The following is a 20,068-nucleotide window of genomic DNA, read 5'->3' as shown; positions in this document are numbered from 1 at the left end:
CCATATTTTGGCAACCCTCACCATAAAGAATTTCTTCCTTATGTCCAATCTAAATCTATTCTCCTTCAGCTTGTGGCCATTATTTCTGATAACTCTGAGGGGTGCCCTGGTAAACAGTGCTCCCTATTCCCTGCTGACCCCCCCGATGAGTTTGTAGGCAGCCTTCTCTTGCAGATGCTGAAGAGATTCAGGTCCCTCAGTCTGCCTTCATAGGGTCTTACATGAAGGTCCTCAACCATATGAGTAGCCCTCCTCTGGACCCTCTCAAGGTTATCTGCATCCCTCTTGAAGTGTGGCGCCCAAAAGCAGATGCAGTACTCCATCTGCGGTCTCACCAGTGCCACAAAGAGGGGAATTATCACTTCCCTAGACCTGCTCTTGATGCACCTGCTGATGCAATTAAGAGTGTGGTTAGCCTTGTTTATTGCCTCCTCACGCTGGCAGCTCATGTTCATTTTTGGAGTCCTGGTTGACGCGAGATCTCTTGCCACTGCTGTGGTGCTCAGAATGGTACTTCCCAGTCTATAGGCGTGTTGGAAACTCTTTTCTCCCCAAGTGCAGCACCTTGCATTTATTTTGTTAAAGTAAAACAACCAAAACATAGAATTTTGTGTATATATTTATCAAAGAGTATTTCCTTTTCAGGAAATTTCTCCATATAACAAACACTGCAGAAAAGAGACTGAAAACTGGAACAAAGTGACCAGGTCTAAATTTAACTATTTTTTTTTTGTTTGTGTTTTTTGTTGTTGTTAACCTGAGAAGACTTCAAGCTGACAGTATTTTTTTTAAAAGGGCTGACTAGGAAAAAAAACAAATTTTTGAAACATTTAATCTTTTTCATTTATCATCTCATAAAACTAACAAAACAAATATTAGAGCTAATAAAAAAAATATTTAGAAACAAACGTTAACAACAACAACAACATCTTCTCTACCTATCTGACAAAACCTTAAATGTTTTAGGGCACATCAAATTGCTGTGGAGAATAAAAAAGATCTCTAAAGATAGGGATGGGTAACACACACACATGGTATATATTAATGCACCAAAATATTTTTTAATGTTGGTTCTCACTTATGTTATTTCAGTATTTTGGTACAGAGGATAAGTTGGAGTAGTTTTCCTTAGTCTAAAAGACATCCAACATATTTAAATTATCTAGCAGTTCATAATTAAAGTCAGTGTGAAAAAAATATTGTTGAATTACTTAATGTTTAAGCCATAATTAAACTTTTTCCTGGTAAAAATGTCCTTATAGGCACATCATCATAGGGTTTGCTAGCATACAAAATATTGGACTATTTGGCCGTACTGGTATTGTGAAGGCAGTACAACTTCCTTAGGCAACGTTATCAGTACAGCTTATTCTAGTAACAAAAAGGGAATTGGCCATACCAAGACAGTTCAACTTTACAGATAAGCCTGTATTCTAGGTAATTACCAATTTACCAAATCTCAGCAAAGAAATTAGACCCTTGTAGAAACAATTGAAAAAAAAATACAAAAACCGGAGAGAAGACTCAGCCATACACAGCAGGGTAATTTCCACTGTAACGTACGTACACACATACAACCTCTACTTATTTAAGCACAAGTAACAGGATTATTACTGGGCATTTGGTTATTTACTGTAGTAGCATCCTCATCTTTCATTTCCAGTTCCATTAATTAAAGTAGAAAGAGGGGGAAGGGGGGGGGGGAATTGCTAGAAATACTAATTCTAATATTGGCTACAGCAGCTATTGATAACCTGTCCATATATTGGTACTGAGCTTGTTTTTAATCTTTTCCTAGAGTACCCAGAAGATAAACTATAGTAAAATGTACAGCAGTCTCCTCCTAAGCCATCTGCTTTCCAGAACACATTTCTGTCTCACTGCTATTACCATTATCCAGAAGCTGAAGTAGAAGACTACTGGAGAGAGAAATCCCTCTGACATCTTTTCTAACACATACACTAACTGATAGGTTCTTGGATACCCACCAAATATAGCAAGTTTTAGTTTTGACGAACTAACACTGAAACTGGTTTTAATTTACTGCACATACTGTAAGCAAAGCCACAAGTAAATCTGGATTTTATACAATTCCCAATTCTATAGGGAAGTCCAAATAAAATCTGTTTACATAATGCTGTAACGTGTCCAGTTGCCCCTGCAATTAAAAAGTTCTTATTTCCTTTGCAGTTATTTCTGCACACACCAAAGGAATGCTCAAAGAAACTATCATCATTACCCCAGTACAGGATAACTTTGTGTGTCTTCAGGTTGCAATGCATCTCCAGTGAAAATATCACTTCTAATGCATATGAACCCATATTATAATAGAAAAAGTGCATTAAGCCAGAATTTTATTACAATTACAATATGTTAATAGACTAGTTTGTTCCTGTCAGTAAAATAGTCTGAAAAATTGTTTTTTAGATGTACATTGTCCTCAAATGAAAAACAAAAAAAAATGGTGGAAAAGATACGTTTATTCTTCAAGTTTAACCACATATGAGATAACGCACAGGCTAGGGACAAACGTTACACATAAACCAGTTTAAGTGAGCAGAAACTGATTTAAACCCATAACAGAACAGACGTTCAATGCGTATAAACCAGTTTCAAAATGGTTGAAACCGGTTCGAGATAAAACCTGGTTGAATGCAATATCAGACTTAACTGATTTGGCTCAAAGCAGTTTATGCAATGAGTCCCAGACCCCTGTGTGAGTGTCACAGTACATAAAAAGTTGTGGTCCTTGTTACCACTTCACCAGGCTCATAGGGAAAGCATTTCTGGCCTACAGTGACAGCAGTGTGACATACAAGAAAATGACCATTTTTGCTCTTCTACTGTGTAGTTTCAGCATAAATGAAACTGTACTGCAGCCGTGCTCCTGAACTCAGATACAGAAAGAGCAAAGGATTCAATTCTCCATTCCCTGCAATGGATCCACCTCTAAATATACAGTATCAAAATTCTATTTATTAAAAAAAACAAAACAAAAACAACAAACCCCAAAACATCTAAATAACATTTCCAAGTAGTTCCACGATGGCACAGTCCCCCATAAAGACCAAGTCAATTTCAAATAAAACTGCAAAGCAAGCCGAGACCTGCCTACTACCACAAAAAGCACTCTGCCAGTTTCCAAACAACAAGCGTAAATTGGACATTAATCCCTGCTAATAGCACTGACTCCTAGCAAAGCAGGGTCAGTTAGGTCCTTCAGAAGATTCTTCAGCATGAATATAAATGACTGATAGCTTACAGTGAGACTACATAATCTTGTAAAAAAATGTAAGCATCATACAGTTTTGTTGTATTTCAAGACTTGTGAAAGCATATGTCAATATCCCTCACAGAGACAGCAATTTCTCATTTTAAGAAGTCAGCAATGGCAGTTAGCTAACTCTCCCTCTTTCTCAAGAGGGAAACTACATGCTGTAGACCTGAAATGAAAGTTATACATGAAGCAAATACACTGTCTCTAGCAGAAAAAAAAAAAAAAATCTAGCAACTTAAAGATGGACTGATTTAGGCTCAGAATATGTAAACCATAAATATTTTGCCTGTTAAATAATTAAAACATTAAAGCATCAGGAACACGGGTAAGCAATGTAAAAGGCAAGGCAAGAGAGTCAATCTTTGATATGCAAATGTTCCTCTTACCTGTCCTGTGACTGTTCCTCGTACATCCGTTCTTTTCCTTCCTTAAAGAGTCTAATAGCCCGTTTTGATTTTTTCATGAGACTATCAATGTAAATTTTAAAATATTCATTCTCACTGAGTTGTGCAAGTTTCTGGTTGTCATCATACTTGCTCAGTATAAGTCGCAAATGTTGATAAGTATCTGGTAAAATGTCAAGTATGTAGGGTGGGCTGTTCTTCAGCTGAAGTTTAGGATTTTGGCACAGTCTTACCTAGAAGCAAAAACAAGCGTGTTTAAAGCAGAATTCTTCTATTACTCAACACTGAAAGAAACAGAGAGACAAAAAGTTGATTTGGCATCTTGAAAGTAACAGATGTAAGCATACTTCTCAGGTCCAAACACAAAAGGACTAAGTTTTGCTTAACTTATATCCCAGAGTGTTAAACAAAAATCATTATTATGCACAGATCTTGGAGAATTTAAACCTACTGGTATCTGTAAGAATCACAAAGTAGTCATAAACCCATTCTTCCACCTGTACACATGTTCCTATGATAACAGACAATGGTACTCTTCATATCTGTGCTAATATGAAAGATACCATAAGAGAGAAAACAAAATACATGCAACTTCATGACTGTAGTACAAGCTGATATCTACAAGAATTATGAGCTGTAGAGAGTTTCTAAATAGTGTTTATTAAATACACAAAATTCAATTTCTTTTTAACAGCAATAGTGCAACAGAAAGAATAAACTTCAAAATGAATAGTTTAAATATGTGTTTTGTACACATCTATTTGAACCAAATCTGCCATGCAAAATGTGTCTTATACCAAGACTGCCAGTCTATTTTTCTACAGGGAAAGTATGCAATTATTTAAATTATTACCCTCACAAAAACTGAGTTGTGATCATTAGATTGCATAAATAAGCAGGCTTGGGACCGTCAATTCTGGGATATAAAACCACTTGCAAATCAAAGTACTTTAAGAAATTTTGTTAATGACATTCCCCCCTTCCCTGCCATATACACATATGCACTCTTCTCCCCTCCCCACAAATTTGCAGAAGTTTTATCTCCAAGTTAAAAACTAAACTAAAGCCCCATCTTAGATAGGAATATTGTGTTACTGAAGAGTCCATAAAAAATAGAGGTCCTGACCACACTGATCATTCAAGAATTTCATTGTCCATTTTGAAGTATAGAGATCTGCCCTCTCCATTTACCAACTTACAGAAATTATCTTTAGGCTACCTAAACCTTATGTTTTAGTTGAAGATGGTATTTTTCTTCTTTTTCTCTCTTAACGTGAATGCTTTTTGTTTTCAAGAGTTTTTACTGAATTAAACCAACTAAGTGATTCCTTCATACAGATTCTATATATAAATTACTACAGTGACATGATTCAAAAGCTTGTCTAAGCTTATTCTACCCATGCAGTTGGTCCAATAAAATATATTATCCCAAATAAAGTGGTCCTGGACTCCAAGGCCAGGTACAGACATTACACTTCTACCAGTATAAGCAATTGGAAACTAGTCTATACCTGGTAACAGAAGTTCAGCACACGAAACCACTCTATACCTATAACAGAACAAAGGTTCAGCACACAGGTTGGTTTCAAAAAGGCAGAACCTGGTCCAAGATCATCCCCCTTCAAAGGGCAAATGTATGTTCTGGTTGTTACCAATCTAAACTATACCGCTTATAGAAAATCTTGTACCACAGACTGATTCTGCCGCAGGCTTTCTGAATGCCTGTACCTAGCCCAAAAATATGTAGTCTAAGCATTAGACAAAACACAAATATAATAGTTGGGTACAGACAGGCCAAGAAGCAAAAGGGGACAGCATGAAGCTTAGAAATGTCAACACACCTAACAAGTGTCATGATTTTATTGGCATTATAGAGGCATTCTCCATCCTTTTTTTATTGCGATCCCTCGTCTGGTTAAAGCCCATTTATAGTAACTAAATATCTATGAGACCCTCAATTCTAGACATAGGTGCAACAATATCAAATGGGGCTCCCACCCTTAATTAGGTTATTACTGCCTTACAGAAAAATGTTTTAAGGGAGGTATCAAAGGGAGATAATGTAGTAGCTTCCCAAAAGCTTGTATTAGCCAAGAGACAGCATGGGAAGAAGTGCTTACTTAAACATTTAATGAGGATGGCAGACTGACATCATGAGCCAAGTGGTACAGGAGCTAATTTTTCAACAATGAATGAGGGAAGATACACAGGATAGGAATAAGTAGTTAAGTACCTTGAAAATAACAAATTGTTTAGGTTTAAAGTGATAAAAAGGAACGCAAAGAGAGGGATAACCTGGTCAAGATAACAGGCTAGGAAAACTATCTAGGCAGGCTTACTGTTTCACACAGAAGTGGGGCAAGACTACATTTGTCAAGAGCACAGAAAAGATCATGCAGTAACTGAAACAAGCAACAACAAGAATCTGAATGAGAACTGTAGGTGTGTGGATGGATAAGAAAGGATGTATGAAAGACTAAGATGCTATATATGCCTAAATCTCTCAAGAAAAAATTTGCAAAATTTAGACAACCTGGATGAGAGGACCTCGTGTGAACAGGTCCAAAAAAATTAAGTTACAGTCCTCAGTGATAGGGAGGAGGCAGTAATGTCCACCATGATTGAGAAAAGGTACAGCAAGGAGTCCTAATGGGGGAAGACAACCCAACAGGAAAAAGCTGTTTATTATGTCATGTTTAGTCTGTGCTAACAACTAGATAGCCATAAGACAGAAAAAGATTTTTATTTGGACAGAGGGGGAGACAATCGGTATAGAAAGACAGACTTGATAGTCATTCACTTAGAGATGAGAACTGAGATAGTGTTTGCAGATGAGGTTACCAACAAAGTGTAGAAGAACAAGAGAAGATAAACGAGGGCAGAGTCCACAGAAAGCTGAAGAGGGGATGAGGAGTCTCTTCCAAAGGTTCTCACGCTTTGATCAATAACATGGATTTTTTCCAACAGTACTTTCCTCTTCATTGACTCAACCTGCCATTTCATCTGAAATAAGAACCTTGAAGGCTGATTTGTGACATCCATGATGAAAAAAGATTTAATACCACAAATCAAGGACGTTAAGCACAAGGAAAAGGGTAAATTTATCCAGAACACAGAAGATAGGAGGACAAATCTAGGAAGTTACATATAAAAAAAAAAAAAATGTAAATACTGTTTTCCTTAACTATTCCATTTCCTCAGAAGGTGTTACGAGAGTTCAGTGAACACCAAGTTCACAAAGTTATAAAGTCATATCACTAAGTGGAGAAAAAGTGGCTTCACATATATCAAGGAATGTGAAAATAACAAAGCTATTGCTACCTAGCTGTACAAGTTGCTCATTTTGGTTGACGATTTTCTTTGGCTGAATGAACATACAGCTGAGCAAAGAACAGAGTGAACAACAAGATTTTGTTAGTTCTTCTTTTCAGATGTTTTAGAAAGTCTCGTATCATCCAATACAGTCATATATAGCTAACAGCAGGATTTTGTGGTCTTCCTGGTTTACCAGGCTTCACTTTCTGCAGACTATGTGAAGGCCAATTAGAGAATATCACTAGAGATCTCAACTTTAAGCACCAGACCTTAACAAAACCCCGAGAAAAATATTTCTCCTATAAAATTCAACTTCTATTAAACGTTAAGCAAACAAATGCTGAAGTTTAGTTCAAATGCTATGGTGCAAACTCATAGCTCTGTTGTACAGGGGCTTTTTTCCCCTTGTATTACTGTATTTAAAAACAAAAACAAAAAACAAAAAAAACAAAAATTTCAGTACAAAGGAAACACGTTTGCAAAGGACTGGCTCTGTAAACCATATGGCTCCCAGAGTCAGGATGTCCTGACACTTACCACAGCATTTCACATTAACAGTAAGCAGTGAGAAAGGACAACTGCTGACGCAAAAGGTTTACTTAAGTACCAAGCTCCGTAGTACATATTTTTCTGAAAAAAAGAAAAAAATCTCTTTCCCTCCAAAACATGCTGCATTTTATAAAGCAAGCCTTTACTAGAGCAGAGTAGGATGTGAGTCATATCATGGTGTGATTTTTTTTTTTTTAAACTAGGATTAAGCATCTATATATTTAGCAAGTATTTAGTCTTCAAAGGAAAACATTCATTCAGTAAGCAATAAATGTTTCCTTGACTGAGATAAGTTATATGTAGCTAAATCCCATTTATAACAGTTCAAAGCACTGATACCATGATCATGACTGACACCCACTTCCACTTGCAAAGAGCCAAGGCACTGCACCCCATTCTATCAAAGAGACATTGTGGCTCCAATGTTGTCTGCATCTGCAGCTTTCAGGCATTGTCAGGAATGTCTGTAGTTACAGACATTCAGGCATGGAGTTTTGTTCTAGGTTAAGTCCAATTAATGCCAAATACAACAACATACCTATTCAGCAACATTAGTCACTGACTGCTGTTACACTGCTCCAGTTTCTTCATTAACTTCTTGAATTGAATACAAAGGCCAGGCTGCAACATCCTTTTTTGCAATATTCCACGAGTCTCAATGAAGCAAACACGACTTCATTTAGATCAAGGCACTACCGGAACTGAACGGTTCTTCTATTCAGAGGTTTTCATGGAGGGACAGAACTATCCAAAACAATGCCTTTCCCTCCATGGCTGCAGCCTCTTCTCTCAACTTCTTTCCAAGTCAGTCAGCCACATGGGAGAATATTAGCACTGGAGACAAGCTTGGAATTCTCATTTGCCAGAGAATACTCTAAATCTTGTAATGTACAAACCTAAATGTAAAACCTGTTTCTTTGATATAGTTTTTCATTATTAGATCTTCTAAAAAAAATAAGTCCCAAGCATTAAAAAGTCACTATCCCTCAACATTTTCTTCTATTGGCAAGAAGAGGAAAGAATCTTTTTTTCCCCCCCCTGAAAATTTGATGTGAATCTTTTCCTTTGTCTTCCCTGCCCCTCCACCCATTACTTCAATGTTCAATTACTATGTTGATAAAGGCCATAAAAAGTAACTACCCAGATGAATACTACCTTGACAGTAGCAGCATAACTTAAAAAAAAAAAAATACAACTTCAGTTATGAGACGCTTAAAATACCTTCAAAGAGTGAATAGATTTTTATAGCAATTAGCCATTCAATTTCCTGCAGAAACTTCTGTGTGTGTTTTTTGTTCCATGATGAACTACTTAAAAAAAAAAAAAAAAAGTTTTAAAGGTCATAGGTTTAATGGGTTGATGAAACATCTTTAAATTAAGCTAAGTATCCAAGCACTGAGGCATCATGACGCTTCACTACAACAGTGCTATACAAAAACGCTAAGAAAAGTTATCGGATAATAATGGAATAAAAAAAAAAAAAAAAAATCAGATGACTGTGCCTACTAAATTCTCTCTTTCAGCTCGAGTCAATTAGTTTAACAATTAGAGTAGCAAGTCATGCATGTTCCCAAAGCTGCAATGTGGAAAGTTCTGCTCAGCCAGCACCTTGTCACGTGGTCCAGAAATGGCACCAAATAAAAAAAATCTGGCTCTACACAGAATAAGAGAGACTATGCATGAAGATGCTATAAGGAATTTTGAAGAATAAAAGGTAAGGATAGAAGGGAAGATGCAGGGGAGGGGAACTGCACCTTATAATCCATGATCAAAAATTACCCTGACCAGACTACATGACCTTGTAATGCATGGCATACTACAGATGGGCAAACTACCAAGAAAAACACTCTTAAAGGAGGACTTCTATTTCCAACATTGTAAGAGCTCACCGTGTGTATGGTTTTCATTCAAGGGAAAAACTGGTATTTGTATCCTGTAGTCCACAGCTGCATTACTGCAATGAAATCTTGTTGTATATGGGGAGAAGATGCAAAAACCATACAAAAAACAAAGGGACACAAGTGCAGTGTGGAGGCCTTTGATGCAGATACAGAAGAAAGTTGTGGTTATGACTGACTTGACTGGGTCCTATGTGGCCCTGCAAAGTATAAGCTACTTAGAAGGTTACACACCTCAAATTATTTACAAAGAATAATGAATGTGGACATTAGTTTTCAAGCTAACTGCATTCAGTAAAGATATGGGGTTGCCAAATACAAAATGTACTTTGGCTTCCCCTAATTTAAACAATTTATTTAATCTATAACTCTTAGTAACATGCTTTCGCATAATCACAAAACCAGCAATGTAAACTTTGGGTACAGAGTTTCCTTGCTTCAAGATTTTATTATGTAACTAATTAAATTGTTTTGCTTGCTTTCCATAATACAGGGAAAATTTAATGTGGACCACAACATAGAAACAATGCAGTTCAAGCTGCTATATTTTTACTACGGTGCTTAACAATTTTCTTCCTGAGAACTGCAGAGTATCAAACAGCAACTTAAAGTTGTTGAAATGTTCCTACCTGGAAGCATGAACTCAATTATGTTTTAGGATGTGACAAACTTTCACTACCCTGACGCCCTTAGAAGTATTCCAAGCTGAACTACAAGAGGTGCTGAACTACTCTCAAGCCTACACATTAGACCAGTAGGGGCCAATATTTTTGTTAGACATGCCACCAATTACCCCCAGACCCTTCCAAAGTGCCAGTCAGACCTCCTTATCCTTCCTGATCTACAGCTCTGCACTTCCTGCCTGATCAACTGCTCTGGTTTTGTTTCTTTCCTTGTGATCCCTGCCCTGCCTACTACCATGCCGCCTGCCTTCTCCTTAGTCCGCTGCATGCCACACACAGAGCCTACCCATACCAGTTGTGGCACCCGTGCTACAGGTTGGCCACCCCAGCATTAGACATCTCCCTACTATGTGTAAGATAATTACTTTCTCCCAAAAAAACAATGCCTTTGTTTTCCAGATTATTAATCTGTATTTGTAACATTTTGCTGCTATATCCTCAGGTTTTTCCTTAAAGGTGTTATGAGCCTTGATTGGAAGGTTCTTGTAAATTTAAAACAGTCTGAAGCTACAATTCTTACATGGATTCGAACTCTATTCCTGTATGTAACGTTTTTATCTCATGTTGGATCATGGTTAGAAAAATATTAAAGACCCAACTTTACTATCCCACCGTCCTGGAATGTAGAACTGAAGTATTGCCCAAGGATGGGCACATTATAAAGATATAGATCTCTCTATACCCATTATACCACCAATAGGCCAAGTATCTGTATCTATGATTGTACCTGTACCTATTGATGGATAATTTGGCTACTGGTAGTATAATTAATGCTTATCCATTCAAAGCCAGCAGTGAATTTATATGGTCAACTCTTGCTAGGAATGGAATTATTCATGCAAAAATATGTAGAAGTTGTACCACTAAACTTAATTAAGTTTAGATTCAAATAGACCTGAAATCAAAAGAAGATTAGATTTACATGCACATTGCCCTATATGCACCTATTTGTTATAACCACATGACTCAGTGAAGCATACATTTAAACTAATTTTCTGTATCTTCTGAAAGTATAGTCTTTACCATGTGTGCTATTTATTAACGGCGCTATTATCAAGGATGTCATACCAACACTTGGTCCCATTAATCTTAACAGTTTCTTTAACAACCAGACAAGAGGTTAATTGGGTTTTCCCCACCTCTTTTTAAGATGGTAATAAGAGACTTTGAGACAAGATGCTGTCTATTCTGCTACCACTCTATGCCCCTTCGAACAGCTAAAATATAAACCACCCACACCATATAATCATAAAGACTCAACACCAGCAGGCCCATAACTACAATTCCAAGCTATGGACTTTGATCATGTCTGCACATATGGAACTGCACTGCATAGAAGTCTTTACACACACCACAATATATCCTTAAAAAAGCTCTAATCCTCAATTACAGTTAATTTGTGTAACTTTTAATAAAAATAAGGTTGTTTTACTCACTCCCATAATGCTTGCCTACAGAGTTAAGTTTTACCACTCAAGTTACTTCATATATGAGATCTCAACCGTGAGAAAGGGTGAAGTGATCTGAACAAAAAGGAAAAGAAGTCTGAAATTACTGAGCTCTAATCCCAGTTTTGACAATGGATTCTTTCTTTGTCTTTGGTCAAGATAATCTCTACCTTGTTTCTCTTCCTTCCCCCACATCTGTGAAATGGAAATAAACCTTAGCTACCTCACTAGGTGGCTATAGTGATTACACTTAAAGAAGAACACTATATATATAAGAACACTATAACACAAAACCAGATTCTTATCACTGGGCAAGACCTCTGAGACTGGAGAGCTCCACTAATTTCACCAAGACCACATGGACACAAGAGGGGCTGCTCACATTCATTAGACTGAGACACAGTCCTGAAACAGGATTTAAAGCCACAATCATATCAGGCAGGGTCCTAACTATTTTTGGTTTTAATCCTGGTTTTTGATTTAGCTAGAGGAGAAACTGACCTTCCTTCGTGCACTGCTGAGTGAAGCTAAGAGACTTAACATTTGTTTGGCAACATATTCAATTTGTTCAAATGCACCCTTTTCACTATAAGTACCAAATGCTAAGCTCAAGCAGTAAGTTACAGCAGTCTGACATCATGACATCACCCTGTCTGGTATACTTTAATGTAATTTAGAAATAAAATTTAATTAACTGACAGCAGCTTAAAGAGGATACATTAAAGATCCAAACTGAGGACACTTATCCAGTGATACGAAAGAGAAAACTGTAAAAGGATCCAGCCGGTCTGATGAAACCTGCACAATAGGCCACATGCTGCTTGTTGTGACGCTACTGTAACAATGATAATGGTATCCTATAAAAGTTGAGTAATTCCTAATGCTACAGCTTTCTGAGTGGTTTGAAATGCCACTGAAGAGGAGAGGAAAAATTAAACACTATGCACCTTAAACATGGTGCAGAGATGTCCTATTTTCAAAATGCATGTCTGGGCCCTGAAGAACAGTATGCACCTCTTAACAGATTCTTCCTAGGTGTTTTCTATTTACAGTACTCTGAAGAGTAACAGGGATAACTTTATCAAAGTTTCTGGAGTAGCACCCATATACAACAGAGATAGGACCTACAAAAGGGGCTGTACTATTAAGTATAAATAATAATATTCCAACATCAGAACGGAAGAGCAGATAAAGATGCCAACTATTCCATGTGGCAGATGCATTAACAAATTTAATAAATACCTTGCTCTTATTTAACATGGAGCTCTCTATATAAAATATTTGCCTTTTACAAGAAAAGTTAGTAGTAAACTTGTCCAACTTGTCAGGGAGCGAAAGCATTCAAATTCAAGCCTTAAGAGATCTAACCCTTCTGTTCCAAGACCAGATCCTAAAAGGAATTAAAGCCTCAACACCTAAACTGAAGCTGTCAACTGTCCCCCACATAAGGCCCTTACCTACCCAGCCACACTGCCTCCTGAAGTTACCCATAAAACAACCCAACAAACCCTGATTTCAGTAAAGCACCTTTTTTCCTATTTTGTAAATTATTTATAGCAAGTTATTGCTTCCCTAATGTAATATTTTATTAAAGATGTCCATCTGGCTCAGAAATCAGCATGTAGATGCTGCAAAGGAGGTCTAGAAAATTATGGTCCATCACAATAAATCTTCATCAGTAAAGCACATTTCCAGTTTCAAAGTAAATACTCGAAGACACTGCCAGTGTGGTTTAAAAAAAAATTCATTACACAAATGCACACCAAAATATTCAAAAAATGAAGTATTTGTTACACATCTGTTTCCTCCAAGGATAATAAGCCATTTCTCCCCCTCCCCCCACACAGATATTGTTACAAACACAAACATATGTATATGACTGTCATGAGAACGCTTCACCGGATGATTAGCTTAGCTGAAATTTATGCTCAGAAGGTCTCATCTGCTGACTAACAATCTGATCCAGAGAGAAACATAAGGACCAAGAACAAGGAACATAAAAGGGCAAGAACTAAGTTAAGCAGTTTTCTCACACTTCTTTAAAGCCCGAGTCATTTGAAAGTACTTTTACCTATCAACGGCCTAAAGCAAATACATGTACTTTCCTGTATATAAAAAAAAAAAAAAAGAAAAAAAGAAAAGAAAAAAGAAAACATAGCCAGAGGCCAACAAAATGGACAGTGGATTTAAACAGCCAAAAAGGAGATTCCCTCTCCATCAAGGGCGCACACAGCACTGCTTAGAAATCTGCCTAAAGATGCGCTTTCCCCATCCGTAGCTCTGCAAATGCCTCCCCTTCGCCCAACAGCAAGACGTGACACACAAAACTCACCACTTTGTCCATTAGCTTCCAAGTCTTCTCCACAGTCCTGCGGTCAGCAGCTGCTTGCTTTGGGGGCCCCACTGCATCCTGAATAGCATCAATGAAGCCCAGAATGCGCCCTTTGCGGGGGTTTCCTCCTCGGCCACCTGGGTTCCGGCCGTTCGTGGAATTGGCCATCTGGGGTCCGAGCTAACCCGGGAAAGGGAGAGAGAGGAGAGAGAGAGAGAAAGAGGAATGAAAGAAGAGAATCACAAGGGGGCCTGAAAATGCTTTGCCGCAAAACAAACAGGCAAACAAACAAGTAAGGAAACAGCCAGGTTTCATTTCCACTCCCCACCCCCCAGGAAAGGCAAGAGGGCCTGCTGGGGAACTAGCTTAACTTTTCAGGATGAGCTTGAATAAACCCACCTGGGCTGAGTTTACACTGTCTGGAGTGCCCCTGGATGTGCGCTTGATACCAGCATAAACAAGCCGTGAGGAAATGCATACATGTGAATGGGCAGGCAGGGGCTTGACAACCTAATTCCCACACACACACTAAACAGATGTACACAACAACCACCACATGCACTCCCTACCTAGATTTCCCTCCAGAGCCCCAGCCGACTGCAGGGGACTCCAGTACAAGCAGGGCTGAGGAGAAGAAAGGGACTTGCAGGCGGAGTGGGTGGGCGCAACCCCAAAGGGAGCCTGGCATGTGCCATGTTAAAAATAACTATGTCAGGCAGCCAGGCGACACACACAGCTGCAAAACAACAAAAAGTGACTACACACCCAGTGAGAAGTGGTGTGTGTGCACATACATATTACATACTATTTGTACGTGTGTGTGCACACATGTATGCATACGTACAAATGTGTGTATACACTTTATTATGTTGTGTGTATACCTTAGTCTGTGTAATTTGTGTGTGTGTACACATACACACACATACATATATGCACATACATAATGCACACTACATACAGACTCAGAGGGGTGTGTGTGTGTGCATACACACACTGTATGCATGAACATACACACACATACAATACACCCCCCCCGAGTCTGTGTGTACACACATACACACAGTACGACATATACACACGCATATGTACACACACCCCCTTCCCCCCGAGCCCCACATCGCCCGGTACCTGCACGTCCGGGCCCCGTCCCCGTCCGGTAGCAGCTGCCGACAGCGAGATCAGGCGCCGGCGCCCGAGTTCCCCACCCCACCGGGCGCCCTCCCGTTCAGCGCCCGCGGCCGACGCCGCGTCGTGGCGGCCAGGCACCGTCCCGGCTGCCCCGTCCCGTCCCGCGCCGCACCGCGCCGCGCCGGGCCGGGCCCCTGGCGGACGGCGGGCGCTGTCCAGAGCGAGGGCACGCGCCGAGAGGGAGTCGTAGAGCCAGTGCCGGCCCGACTCGTGCCGCCCCGCACCACGCTCCGAGCACAGCCCAGCAGCTGCCCTGCCTCGCGCCGGGGAAGTGAGGCACGGGCGGGCCCCAACGGCCCCGCCCCGCCCCCCGCAGCCCCGCCCACACACGCGTCCAGCCCCACGTTCCCTGCCGCGCATGCGCAGGGAAAGGACCGCGGCGGGGGTGGGGAGTGGGGGAGAAGGAGAAAAGAGAGTTGCGTCGGGCTCCTTTCCAGTGGCGGTTTCGAAGCCTGGCCTGCAGCCAATCAGAAGCGCGCGTGGGTTCGGCCCGATGAGCCGGCAGCCAGTTGGGTGGGAGGTGGAGGCATGGGGGCGGGGCGGGGGTTGTTCCGGGCTCACAGGGCGGGAGCGTGCTGGGCAGGGTCAGGAGAAGGGGAGGGAAGAGCCAAGGCTGGGATTGATGCGGGAAGGAGCCAATGAGAAGCCCGCACAGGGGAGGGGGCGGGGCTTCCGGTCCCACCTTATGCCTTGCCACTGCTGAGCCCTGTGCTGGGAGGGAGGTGTATACTTGTGGTTTGGATGGGGGGAGGTTTCTAGCGGGGCTTTCCCCAAGTCTCCCCCCATTTGGGGGAGTTGTGCTGCTTTGCACCACTGGAGCCTGAAGCACCTCCAGCTGGAGGCAGGGAAGTTCCCTGAGCTTGCCTAACCAGAGTACCCAGAGTGTTGCCTGTTTGTAAAATTCATGAGTCAGTCCCCACTCAAGGAGAAAAAGTCCTTCTTCCCCTCCTTCCCTCCTTTTATGGACTTTGAGCCCTCAAGTCACAGTTTTTAAATGTTTCTCTGCTGCCTTTTGGACGCACACCTTGTTGGGGTTATTTGACCCCAACCGTCTTTCCTGCGCAGGGCAGGGCAGGGCAGCTCAACCCAATGATGTCACAAGGTCCGTTTCAGCCCTAAACTTCTGTGAATCTGTGACAGAAGTCTTCCATCCCCGCCATGAAAGCTGCACCTCCCATCTCTGGACTCCAGAAGCTGGAGCCTTAAGTATCAAATCCTGCAATGCAATCATGGGAGGTGATACCAATGCTGGCTCCATTTAAAAACCTTCTCCGTGGAAATATTGGAAAATAGCTCTTCTTCCTCTCTATCCCTACATTTTGACAGGGGCATTCTTTGGCAGGGCATGGTAGGAATGTGGATGTGGGTGTTAGGGACAAATTATCCCTTCAAATGCTCATGTTACCTACGTGACATGAGCTTTGCACGTAAGAGGGACAGAGTGCTGGCATTCAGCCCTTTGTGTGGAGACCTGAGAGCAGAAAGTTATTAAGTGTATCCTTTTAGACCAAATTATTTTCCCTGCACAAATGCTACAGTTCATAGTAAAATAGTTGATGCTTTGTGTTTGTGAAAGAGCAGTTATTTGAGGAAGAAATCATTTCCAAGCTCCAGTTCTCTGAAATTCAAGTCCTTAACAGGTATTCTCCAAGTTGCACCACCCTCAGGATTATGTGTATAGTACTGAAAGAACTAGGTTTATTTAGTCTAGAGAAGAGATGACTGAAGGTGGGATCTGATCCCAGACTTCAGACACCTGAAGAGACACCATAAGGAGAATGGAGGTGAACTTTTCTTTGTGGCTGTAAGGAACCTGTTTAGGCACAATTGCCTCAAAACTGCAACAAGAAATTGAGATTGGAGTTTAGGAAGAACTTTCTGACTGGGAGGGTGATTAAGCATTGGAACAGGCTATTGAGAGTCATTGTGGACTCCCCAGAAATGTTCAAAAGCAGATTAGACAGGCAGGGATGATCCTGCCCTGAGCAGAAGGCTGGACCAGTTGATTTCATGACATGCTTCCCAGCCTTATTTTGTGATAAGGCTGTGATCTTATATATAACAGTTCTGCCATGTTTCTCATTTGTGCCACTAAAATAACCAGGAAAAAAGGAAGAGAAATTCAACTGTTGTGTTCAAAAACTAAGATCTGCCTCATTGCCATTCTTATCTATATTGTCGTTTAATAAATACTCTGAATACAAGTATACTTTTTATTTATTTAAGAAGTGTGCATCCATTACCTTTGGGCAAATGTACAACAGTAAAATCCTATTAATAAAGTCTTTGAGCAGTGGTTATTGTTTCTCTCCTTTAAAATAGGAATTGGCAAGTCACTGCCTAAACGGATTTTAAGGTTTCTCATTTCACTGTAGCCTCTGTAAAATACTGTTTCCTGTGTTGAAACAGAGGCTTCAGACTCTTTCTACAGCAGTTGCTCCTAAACTTTTTCTGTTTAGCCTTGGGATGGATTGGCTTGCGATGGATTGACTATTAAAACCCTGAACACCATGCCCAGTTATTTTGTCATTGTCAGTTTTCAACCAATTTTCTCTTACTCAATCTGTGTTTGTTTGGTTTGCATTTTTCTTTTGCACAGTTTTTATGGGTTTCCCATCCCATTCCCCATGCAGCAGAAAACTGTGTTGCCAGTTCTTAGCTCCAGGGTGAATCAAATGCTCTTGCAGTTTCCCTGAGTGCTATGCTAGCTTGGTTATGTATAGGCTGCAACCTGCAACCCTGTTTACATGAATTGCTTTGTTTGGAGGACAGCCAGCTTCATTAGGAAAATCTGTAGCATCAGAGGTGCAATGTGAATGGTTTGAAAGGAGTCACTTTTCAGTCACGCGCTGTACAATAAGCACAGGTATTCTAGGAATTAGAGTCTCCGGAGGGTCATGTGAAAGCAGGGTGGAAGCAAGACCTAAGAGAAGGCCACCATGCTATAAAAAACCCTGATACTGGCTCAGCACAGGGGAAGGTAGAGTAGAGGAAAGATTTTACATGTTTAAGAGAAAGCTGGAGGATACAACTTTGGCTTACTGGCATGCATAGTGGTCCCTGTGGGGGAAAGACGCAGTGAAAGAACTATGAAGAGATTGATGGAGGTCTGTTGGAAAGTAGGTTGAAAGAAAAATGGGCAGAAAAAAAGCAGACAGCTGCTCTAAGGGAAGGTACTGGCCTGTGTTCTGTAGCAGAGGAGATCTTAAGTCCCTCTGATGCTAACAAGAGTGGTGGCGTGAAAGCATTGTAGAACAGGATTGGAAAATGTTGTGACCCATGTCTTGTGAAAGAATGAACCACAACCACCCAGTGCAATTCATGTAGCTCTGCACCAAAGCGTGAAGAACTATGCCCCAGGGGACAACATAACAATGGGGCTGGAAATCATAGAACTTTACTGCTGCAATGGTTTATGCTCAGCCTATGATCCTCACCCCACCGGGACCACTGCGGGTTTCTCCAGACATGAAAATAACGTTTTATGTTACTGGTCCTGAATGAATCAGGAAAGACATCCAGGTGTGTTCTAGGTTGACTGGAAACAAGGGGAATATTTTCTCTCATTCTCTCACCAGCTACTTAAAAATGCTATTTACTTTGGTGCTGCCAGTCAATGAGTATGGTTCAAAAGCTGTTCTTTTTCTTTTCTTAACTCCAGCTCTGATGGGATAAATTTTAATCGATATGCTCTGCAGCATTAACAAGGGGACAAACTCTGTCCATATTTATACCCCTATAAGGAAGATCAGGTAGTGGCCCTATGCATATTTCTTAAAGGATATACAGTTAATATAGTATGATGTACAGTTAATGTAGTATAGAGTAGATTGATTCAAGTCTGCATGACACTCAGTATTATATTATTGATGTCTGTTATGTCAAAATTTGAATATTAAGAGCTACTCCTCTCTAACTAAAACACTGATTAATCCTTCTAAGTATCCTAACGTTCAAAGGCATCTATCGGTGTTCTGACTGGTTAGGTAGGGTGAACCAGAATTTTGAAAAGGCAGTGCAAGTACCACTTTTTGGATGTATGCTTTCTGCAGTACACTGTGAGATAGCAGCTCAATGATTACAAGTTTGACAAAGGTCAGGCTCAAATACAGTGCTTCTCAGGTGCCTGCCAGAAGGCAGCTGGTCATTGTACGCTGCTAAGTCCAAAACAGAAAAGAGACTATAATTAAGTATTGTTCTGGAGCCATCAAATCCATCTATTCTGCAAGAAAAGGAAATCCCCTCTCAGGGATTTTATAGTTCCAGGGCTATTTATTTAAACATATTTTTAATGAATACTTTTACTAATAAAAATAAGTATTATGTCTTAGCCTTCCAGCAACACTACTTAATATCCTATTACCAGGTCCAGTCACAGTAACCATTATGACTATTTAAAATGGCATAATAAGTAATAAAGAAAGGATTTTTTAAATGTTTTATTAACTATTTCATAATACCCTCAAATGTGCTAGACTTTTACAGCTATAAGGACATAAGAAAATTTAATCCACTTAGTTAAGATTTGGGGGAAAATTCAGTTGCCAGCCAGTATTAAGTATAATTATATCCAAATAAGCTTTCAGAATGAAACACATTTACATGTTCTACCATAGTAAATTTATAGACAGCAAACAAAACTAATTACCTCCAGCATTAAGGATTCACTTACCAATTATTAACATGAGCATAAACAATAAACCCAAGTTTTATTACAGCGCTTAAAAAATAAATCCAGTAATAGCATTAGCCTTAGATTGCCACAATAATTTTGCAAGTATTCAGTCCAAATTACTTAATTTTTTTTTTTTACCCAATGTTCTCCTTCTAGTTATTAAGTCCCCAGTTCTCCACTGTTCTTGTCTTGATTTGTTATGCTTTCCAGAAATCTCCAAACTATGTTACAATTACAAAATAGGAAGATTTTGTCCTGGTAGCTTGACTTAAAACTGCCACAGGGCAGCTTCATAAAAA

The 20,068-nt window shown here is 40.0% G+C and overlaps 1 protein-coding gene across 3 annotated transcripts in view; it reads right to left on the bottom strand.

Annotated features, from left to right (window-relative positions):
• CBLB (Cbl proto-oncogene B) overlaps nt 1-15,566 on the bottom strand; it is a 193,907-nt gene extending 178,341 nt beyond the window's left edge. Inside the window, exons 1-3 of one of the 3 annotated variants that reach the window (XM_019476402.2) lie at nt 15,035-15,566; nt 13,907-14,086; nt 3,664-3,914 (exon numbers count right to left, since the gene is read on the bottom strand). In XM_019476402.2, coding sequence (XP_019331947.2) covers nt 3,664-3,914; nt 13,907-14,086; nt 15,035-15,454 — 851 coding nt within the window. In that variant the 5' untranslated portion in view covers nt 15,455-15,566. Of the gene's footprint in view, nt 1-3,663; nt 3,915-13,906; nt 14,087-14,305; nt 14,626-15,034 lie in introns of those variants that run through there. The other 2 variants (XM_006258138.4, XM_059720558.1) reach the window with 2 other exon arrangements.
• Between the last annotated feature and the right edge of the window lie 4,502 nt (nt 15,567-20,068).

The sequence above is a fragment of the Alligator mississippiensis genome, chromosome 1, assembly GCF_030867095.1.
Source record: "Alligator mississippiensis isolate rAllMis1 chromosome 1, rAllMis1, whole genome shotgun sequence".
Lineage (NCBI taxonomy): Eukaryota > Metazoa > Chordata > Crocodylia > Alligatoridae > Alligator > Alligator mississippiensis.
The sequence above is the reverse complement of the archived record's forward strand: the minus strand, read 5'-3'. Positions and strand labels throughout refer to the sequence as shown.